General features: G+C 57.7%; 1 protein-coding gene across 5 annotated transcripts in view; it reads right to left on the reverse strand.

The window, feature by feature from the left end:
* Positions 1-9209, reverse strand: part of MON2 (MON2 homolog (S. cerevisiae)) — a 58502-nt gene that overhangs the window by 18643 nt on the left and 30650 nt on the right. For 3 of the 5 annotated variants that reach the window (XM_012732429.1, XM_012732427.1, XM_012732430.1), the window contains 7 exons: positions 8411-8413; positions 8120-8230; positions 6673-6848; positions 4755-4917; positions 3204-3491; positions 1590-1788; positions 565-1193 (listed from right to left, as the gene is read on the reverse strand). In XM_012732429.1, coding sequence (XP_012587883.1) covers positions 565-1193; positions 1590-1788; positions 3204-3491; positions 4755-4917; positions 6673-6848; positions 8120-8230; positions 8411-8413 — 1569 coding nt within the window. The remainder of the gene's footprint in view (positions 1-564; positions 1194-1589; positions 1789-3203; positions 3492-4754; positions 4918-6672; positions 6849-8119; positions 8231-8410; positions 8414-9209) is intronic. The other 2 variants (XM_012732431.1, XM_004692600.2) reach the window with 1 other exon arrangement.

A 9209-nucleotide genomic window follows, 5' to 3' on the forward strand; every position in this document is an offset into this window, starting at 1 on the left:
CTGGCGGCCTCAGCGGCAGCTCCCCGCGCAGCTGCGGGGCCGCGCCACCTACTCCCCGGAGCACCGAGAGTCTGGCTGCGAGCTGGGCGCGCCTGGACTGAGCCGGGCTGAGCTCTGCGCCATCATCTGGGGCCTCTCGTAGTCACTTCGCGCAGTAACAAAACACACAGGTAACATGTTTTTTTTTTAGGTTTCCGTGAGAAAAAGCTGTTGCTCCATTTCTTGTTTCTGCCTGTAAGCACGGGCTTCGACAGCTGCGAAGGGAAGCACACACAGCCGCAGCGCCCACTCGCCGCCTCGTCACAGAACGCTGACCCGAGGCCCTGGCTCTCACGCAGCCCTCTCGTGAGGCTGCAGGCAGCTGCTCAGACTACCGAAGCCCCGCTGCGTCATTTTCTGAGCCCATGAGAAAACTGCGTGTTCTTAAGTAACCGGACAGCTGCCACTCCGACTTCAGCCAGTGTGTGCGTCAAACAGTCCTGGTGATCTCCCACCCCAAACTGCGAACTGAGAGACGGCCAGGGAAGCCCACCAACACTTGGACGCCGCCCTGCTGCTCATTACCTTCTGAAGCACGTCTAAGGCCGTGAGCACGGCCTCCTGCAAGCTGGTGAGCACCGCCTCCGTGTAGGACGGGAGGATGAACGGGGACGCGTCTGAGCTGATGGGCACTGAAACGGCGCTGTGCAAGATGACCCCCAGCCCGTGCAAGTCGTCCATGCTGAAACCAGCTTTTATGTGCTGGTAAAGAGCCGGGAAGATCTGAATCAGAGCTGTCAGGAAGGGCTGGCTGGGCACGAAGGTGAGCTCGTCGAAAGCGGCGGGCGGCCTGGTGCTCTCAGACCCAACCCCGCGCCACGCGCGCCACGCGGCCCACCAGAGGTGCAGGTCGTCCAGCTCTCCGGTGGCGGCGGGCGCCTCCGAGCCAGCGCACCCCCCGAGCCTTTCCCCAGCGGAATCTGTTCTCGCAAACGGCCTGCCCGGGCCTGGCCCCGCCACAGGCCCCAGGAGGACCGGCACAGGCACACCCGCTGCCGGCGGGGTCTCCGGCTTGTCTGAGTCTCTGGCGGGAGGCACGATCTGGAGAATCTCTTGGAAGCTTTTCAGTGCCGCCAGAGATACTTCGTTGTTTCTGCTGAGTGCCGCTGACTGTATGTGATCAAGAAGAACATCCCACGCTCTTGAGAAATCTCCTGTGTAAGGAAGAGACAAAAACCTATCACCACAATCAGAACGTTTCTACCTATCGGACACTTTAAGTCCATTAAATACTTTAGGCTTCTTTTTCCACTTAAGTTTCTACAGAACTAGAAAAACATACACTAAAGCACTACCGATGTAAGTTAAAAAAGCCAGAAAAGACTCTTTTTCAGATATAGCGGCAAAGGGGCCCAGAAAAGACTGGCAAGCAGACAGTGCTCTGGTCTTCAAAACAAAACCCCAAGACAAACAGCAGATGGCCACCTCATCCACACACACACACAGAGAAATAAAGCAAAGGAACAGACAAAGCTCTCCCTAGGACTTTCAAATGACCCTTCTCTATTTTCCCCGTCATACTGCATGAATAACTTGTCAAGTATGTGTACCCAAAGGCTGCAGTAAATATCTTCTAGTGTTGAAGATTCTTGCTACTCCAGCCAACGCCAAAACCCACGTCTCAGCCCACTGTTTCTCTGCGGTGTCCCGTGAGTGATGAATGAGAATATTGCCACCTCCAGACTCAATCTTTTCTTTGTCTGCAGTAGTAGAAGACTCTCGAACTCGGTCGAGCAGGTGAAAGAGAACCTGAATATTTATAACAGGGCATGCAAAAGGTAGTGGTGACATATGTTAATAACAGCATAGATTTAGGGGCGAAAGATTTTACCAGACAGCCCAACCCACCCCCACAGATTAAAAGAAACTAAACAACCGAGGTACTCTTAAACCCTTGAGCTTGTCCTCAGGAGCAGGGATATCTAAAACTAAATACACCGGACAGACTGCATCTAAGCTCTGGAAGAGCTGTAGGATAAAGCGCAAGAGATAAAGGCAAGAGATGTGACTGTAGGAGCCCTCTGGACAGAGGTTACAGCGGAGGCCTCAGGTGGGACGCTTGCCAGAAGTCAAGCGGGGAGCAGCTGGGACTTGGGGGTTCACCCTTCAAGGCCAGGCTCAGGAGCACGAGTGGGAGCAAAAATAAATAAAAGCTGAACAGAAAAACAGAAGCATGCTTTGGAGTCGAGGGAAGAGAAACTACAAGGAGGGAACAGTCAACAGTTCGCCGTGACCTAAAAGGCAAGTGGGCTAAGGACGGAAGCTGCCACGAGACCGCAGGGAGAGCGAGCACAGCCTGTGCGGCCCAGAGCACGGCCTCGGGGCCGCAGCGCGCGCGTCGCCAGGAGCTGGCGAGCACTCGGCTTCTCGGGCCACCAGCGGGGCAGACACGGGCACGGCCGCGGTCTGCAGTCTGCGCTGGGGGCGTCCGTGGGATTCTGCCGCCGCAAAGCTTTACCAGACTGACGCAGAACCCAGCAACCAGGCTGCCACGGGTGAGGGGCTGCGGGGAGGTGGGGGGGCACTGCTGAGAAGTGGGCGCCCGGGTGAACCCGCCGTCTGGGAGGAGACCGCGCAACCGGGAAGGTGAGGGCTGCTTCGTCAGCGAAGGAGGCTTCTGCATGTCCGGCTCTGAGGAGGAGCCGGGAGCAGCTGAGGGCCACACAGACGGGGCGGGTTTCACGGGCTTGCATGCGGGAATATTTGCCTTTGTTAGAGAAGACACCGTGCGCTTGTTTTCACTGAATTGGAAAAACGTCAACACAACTACGGCTCACTCTGCTTCACCTTGACGGTCACGCTGACCTCAAGCTCCACAAAAGCAAGGCAAAGGCTCACAGCAGGGTTTCAGCCAAATGGAGCAGAGGGAGCGGAAAGGGAGCGCCCGTCCGCCAGACGGCACACGCTGGCAGCCTGGTAGCTCCTGCCAGCCGGGTAGACGAAGGCAACGGGGCAAACCGGAAGCGAGGCCGCGCGCCCTGCGCACAGACGACGTGTCCGGGAGAGGCGGCGGCAGCCTGCGGCCACGCTGCCACCCAGGCGCGCCCCACACGCTCATCTGGCGCCTCCCACTCGGCACCCAGGACCGGCGCTCCCGGCTCTACCGCGAGGCGCCGGCTTCACACCTCCCGTGCTGCGTGAAAACCGCAGCGGCCGCCGCCTACCTCCCAGACGACCGTGCGCCACGTGGGGTGCTGCAGCAGCGTGCCGTGGGCGCCGATGGTGGAGAAGAGGGTCTGGCCCGCGCTCTTCCTCACGGCCGGCCGCGGGTCCACGCAGAGCTCGCCCAGCCGCGCGTACAGGCACAGCCACAGGCAGTCGAAGGGCGGCGCGGGCGGGGCGGGCTCGGCCGCGCCCTCCTCCTCCGCCTGCTTGCGCCGCGCCGCCTCTTCCCTGTCCAGCTCCTTCTCAATCGTCTCCCCTCTTTGGAAAAAGTAATCTGAGATGTTCCACTAAATGGCAAAAGCAGAAAATAACACTTACTCACAGATTTTAGACATCTAACCCGGGACGCAACGAAAGGCCGCTCCGCCCCTGGCAGTAAACAGTTCAGAACCCTTTCTGGGGGCCCAAGGGCGCAGGCCGCTCGCCCCGGAAACTGTGGGTCTCTGCTCGGAGAATACGGGGCGCCCTTCGGCTAACATGCTCCTGAGAGAACTCTATGAAGAATCCGAAGGGCGGAAAGGTAAGTCACACCTTAGGAAATCAGTCCACAGAGGCACAAAGCGTCCACCCACCTGCACCCACCGCCAACATGCTCTGATGAGCTTCGGGTTTCAATCTTATATCCCTGCCGGACAGGGCGTTAAGCAAGTAAGCAAGACGCCACCCTCACGGCACCAACTCCCGCAGCATCACGCGCCACTGCGTAGTTCGCGGGGAAAGAGCAGTGAGCGCCTGCGAGCTGCTGCGGCGTCACTGCAGGCACAGGCACCGGCACCGGCACCGGCACCGGGCCAGCGTGAGCGGGCGGCTCCCGCGGCCACAGCACCCCGCGGACCGAGGAGGTGCGACCAGCGGCGCTCCGAGCCTCAGGAGCGCGAGGGCCGCGGGGGCCGCCGCAGACGCAGCGTGCTCACGCTTCTGCCCACAGTTCCGCCTCGGTAATGACCTCTTCGTTTGTCTCCTTATGCGAAAAACTTCAATTTGACTTTAAAACCTTTTAGTTAAAGTACACATTTACAAGTCCAAATAACCGCCTTGAAAGGCAGAATGGGAACAACTGTTTCCATGTGCTTCAAGCAGCAGGGGCAACAGTCTAAGGAGAGCGCTCACTACTCTGCTCGAGGCGAGCAGCTCGAGGCCCCGCACACGGGTGCAGATGCCTGTGGGCCTTCCCAGCGGGGCCCGCCCTCGGCCGCTCACAGCACAGAGCTGGCGAGCCGCGTGAGGCTCACTCTCGAAACGTCGTCCATGAGGTGTCGCCGCCGAGGCGCCAGCCACCGGCCTCGAGGAACCGCCACGCTCGGGCCGGCTGAGTATGTCCCCCGGATGCACTATCACCTGCTCGCTACGTTCTTCCCCAACAAACGTGTCAAAAGCCAAAGCTCCACCTAAACGCCAAAGTCACCCCAAGCGCTGTGCCAGGGACCGCCCCTCCGTGCTGTCACTCAATCCTCCACGCAGGCAAGTCCGTCACTTGTGTACAACTCGGAAGCCACCGCGGCTATGCTGGCGAGCGTCACGCCCCGGGCACGGACAGGCGCACAGCTCACCAGCAAGCCGATGGAAGTCAGGCTGATGTTGAGCTCCTGGCTGTGAAGGCCGAAGGCGCCAGCAACGCCCACCACTATCTGGAGGCAGGAGCAGGGCATGGTCGGCAGGAAGTCTGTGACCACCAGCTGGAGACACTGGAAGGCGGTTCGGATCAGGGATTCCCTGAAAGAGACATTCGCACCCCTGAGTTCAAGACGCGGGTGAACGCGCACATGCCCCGACGGCCCGCGCTAAGCAGAACCTTATCCAGTGTGCGCGAGAAACCTCGCCGGCATCAAGCAGACGACACCTCTACTTCCACACATGCATGACAAAGATCTTTAAAGAACTGAAAATACTCTCAGGATATGTAAAATAAAAGCAGGAGACTAGAAAAAGGAAAAAACGTTGGCATCCTGTTGCTGCTAGCTGTGTCCTGCACCCACTGGACAAGCCGACTCGCAGGCGGCACAGGAGCCCGCTGTCCAGCGCGAGCACGGGCTGGGCGCCGCGAGGCCGCGGCCCCTCCGCCGGGCCCGACTGCAGGCTCTCGCGGAGCCTCGGCGACGCAACGGCTGGACCGTGAAGGGACTCTCTTCAGGGAAGCAGGCAGAAAGCGAAAGACAGAGACCAGATTTCAGCTGATCTCTGCAATACAAATAACCAAAATGACGGCGAAAGACGGCCAAGGGAGACCTGAGGCTTAGCGCAGACTGTCAGACCCAGAGAGAGCTCCCCAGGGGCCTGGAGGAGGCGGAGGGCGGGGCGCGGGCAGCTGGGTGAGGGGCGTGAGGTCTGTGTGCACATGGAGGGGTGAAAATTCAATCCCCAAATTATAAGAGGTTAAAAAAAAAAAGACAAAATAAAATCTGTAAAAATTACTATTCTGAACTTCAAGCGAAGCGACTGACATCTGTGTTGGAGACATGTTGGTGGTGAAAAACAACGAAAATGAACTCGCGCAGCGTAACGTCCTGGGCGAGTGTCAGCCCTATGTTCTCTGTGTGTGCACGGCAGTTTGTCCTCGCAACACTGTCCTGCCGGACCGCAGCCCTGCAGCCCCCCGGAAGGACCTTCGGCTCGGCCTCGCTCACGGCCACCTCTCCACTTTAGTCACCTCCGCATTTTGTACTGCGTAAGACACATTCACTACTACACATTATGCAAGCTGCTTTCTCCCACGAACCCTCAGACCTCAAGCCACACCGCACAGCGCGGGCAGGCGTCGGGACGGCAGGTTCGGCCGCTGCAGAATGAGGCCGGGCGCCCGGAGGCACGGCTCTGCACCGGCCTCCTCCGTGCCGGGCTGGCCCGCCCCAGTCTGCGCGGCCCCGGCCTACGGAAGCGCCGCGCACCCGGCGGCTTGCCGGGCTCACTCCCGGCTCTTTCCCAAGTCCCCAGCCACACCGCGACCAGCCTCGGCGCGCCCTCGCGTCACCCTCCACCCGGCATCGGCAGGGGCCCCGCCCCACTCGGGTCCCTGCCCCGGGCCCGCTCTGCCAGCAGGCCGCACTTGGGAACCGGAGTGACGACCAGCACGGTGTCTGGGACACGGGCACAAGAGCTGGCTCTGAGTGACTCGCGCGCGCACAAAGGCGGCTCCCGGGCGCTGGTTCCCACGCGACAGAAGCCTGCTTCAACGACATGAAGATCGACATCTGCGTGCGCCACGACACTGTTAGACTGGCACTTCCTGCGCAGCCCTCTGTACTCTTGCACAGATGGCAAATAAGTAGCAATGTTTCTATTCTTCCAAATCACAAGTGGGCTCCAGCCGTCCAGTCCAGCTCACCCGGGGGGCGAGGGGACGGTCCCAGAGACCAGGACGGGTCTCGGGCGTGGGCAGAAAGGGCGCGTCCAACACGTCGTCACCACCGCAGGACCCAGGGCGGTTCCCCTCACCTCCCCGCGGCCCGCGAGCTCACGGGAAGCACCTACCCCTGGTCGTCCCTGATGGCCCCGAGGACTCCAAGCACCAGTGGCCACCCGGGCCCGAGGCTGTCCCCCTGACTCTGCAGAATCTGCAGCACACACTCCAGCTGCTTGAGGCGGATATCCGGGTGGCCGGCGCTGGACATCTCCTTCAGCGGGTTCAATAAAAGCAACTGCAGCCTCTGGAGAGGGAAAGAGCAGCACAGGAAGAGACGCGGCGGAGGGCGGGGCTTGCCGTTGCCGCACGACTGACTTCTCCTCTACTCAGGCTGCACGCAGACAGAATGTTTTCTCAATAAATGCTAAATGAGCTTGCTTCGACAGTAGTCATTAGAAGTTTACTGTCATGCATACGGCCTTTTAAGGGAAAATTAAAAACAGTCTCCAAGAAGTTAGATGTCAGGATAAATGAAGAGCGGTATTAGTTACAGACCCCCACAGAGCTGAACCTCACTGAGAAATACATCTACACATACTAGCTACGTCTGGAGAGAGGAAAACAATTCTCAGTTTCTGCGATCACCTGTCATTTGCTCTCCTAATGTGAGGTGCATGTGTTTCAATATAAAATCCTTGATACTTTTAGTTCGCTTGCATTTCCAAGAAGGCTCCAAAATATTTTTTTAATTATAATGTCTACCAATGAACAAAGATGATAAAAACCATGTGGGGGGAGGGAGGAGGGAGGTAGGTAGGGAGGAAGGGTAAGAGGGAGAGGGGGAGAGGGGAGGGAGGGAGGAAGAAAAGCCACCTCTACTTTATTTCTTTTAGCACCTGGAAGAACCTGCTTCATTTTAAAACTTGGTCTCTCCAGCGATGTATCTGTTTCATTGACTGGACAAACACTAAGCTCCCAGTGTGGACCACATATTAAGGTGAACAGCGAGGACACGGACAGGGTTTTCTTTTAAAGAACTTAAAAATGACAGAAGGAAACAGGTATGAGATCACGAGGATGCCAACTCTGCTGAGTACACGCGCTCTTCTGTCTGCCTGCTTAAAATCCATCATGTCTTTCCAAGAGCCAGGACGTAGCGTACCCAGCAGTCATCTGCTGAGGAAACTCGCGGAGCTGCAGCTCAGTACGATAATAAAGGCAATGGGAAAGGCCGTTCATGCTTCTTCCTACTTAATCTTGAAACCACAGAACTTCAGCGGATGTTTCAACACTAGGTGAGAGGGACGTGGGTGATCGTGGGGTCAAGACGCAGGATTCATGGCACAGGTGAACTCTTCAGTATGAGCTAACAGCTACAATTACTGAAAAACAAAGATCTCCTGGGCCAGTCTCTATCGCCACCTGGCTTCTCTCCCGTGGTGGCGGTGAGCGAAAAACAGCAGCAGGAAAAGGCTAAAGCGGAGGCCGCTGCCGAGTGGCCCCAGACGAGGAGGAACCTTCTAGGACGGGAAACCAACTCCACGCGGCTCATTAACTTAACTCAGGGTCTCTTACCTGGTTTTGTGAAAGTGGAGGGTCGTGGCTAAACGTTAGTCCTGCTTTAATAAGCGAGGTTAAAGCTTCTGCTCCCCACTCTCTCATTCGAGAGTTTGGGTGCTGGCAGACCTAAAACATACATGTGGAACAAAAATGAAGCATTTAGTTTCCGTACCCGGGTCACACGTCACACACCCATCTGAGGAAAACTATTAAAACACGACACTGTTCTTTCACATTTCAAAAAGCCACCAAATGCTCATCACGAGGGCTGGAGGGAAAACCACCCCCAAACGCAGGCTCACTCACCTTCTGGATGAGGAGCAAGAGAGCAACAGAGAGAAGATAAAAGATGGAACTGAGTCAGTCACAGGAAGAGAAGGCTTCGGAAGAGTAGCTAACTCGGGTAAACAACAGAAGCAACTCATGCTACGACTCCCAATTAGGTCCATCCTCCTAATCAAATACTGTGCTAAAGCTTTAGAACCTGATTTGACACTTTATGAGAATGTCTATAAGAAACCTTATATATCCTTAAATAACTCATAAAAGTAATCCCCAGAAAATGGGGGGGAGGCGAGGAAAAGCAGCTCGCTAGATTGCATTAAAAAGAGCACTTTCTCGGCCCCCGCGGCGCAGCGGGTGAGAGCGCAGCACTAAAGCTGAAGCCACCGCAGGAGCTCGACCCCCGCCCGCCCCGCCCGCCCCGGAGGTGACCCCAGGGCGCGGCAGACCGCTCCTGACCCCCCGCTGCCCCCTCAGCAGCGGACTTCGACCGTCGGCCTGTTCCGCTCCCCGCTGTCTTTGGTGAAGACTCACCACCCTGCACCGCTGGCCTGTGCCCCAGTTCTGTGTGCATAAATCTTGAAAAAACAAAACCACAACCACTTTCTCTCATTAATTAAATAATGTAACATGACCTAAACCTACACCGCTGGCAGCTGCTGGCAAGAAGCCGCTCGCTGTGGGGAGTCCCCCACTGCACACCAGCCGGACCCCACGTGCCCGCACGAGCAGGCAGCCCATCGCGGAAGCGCTGCCCTCCGAGGGGCTGTTTACCGCCGGCCCCGAGCCCCAGCTGCCGCCAGGCCGGACCACGGGTGAGGCG

This window comes from Condylura cristata, unplaced genomic scaffold, assembly GCF_000260355.1.
Source record: "Condylura cristata isolate star-nosed mole 26May11 unplaced genomic scaffold, ConCri1.0 scaffold00034, whole genome shotgun sequence".
NCBI classification, from domain to species: domain Eukaryota; kingdom Metazoa; phylum Chordata; class Mammalia; order Eulipotyphla; family Talpidae; genus Condylura; species Condylura cristata.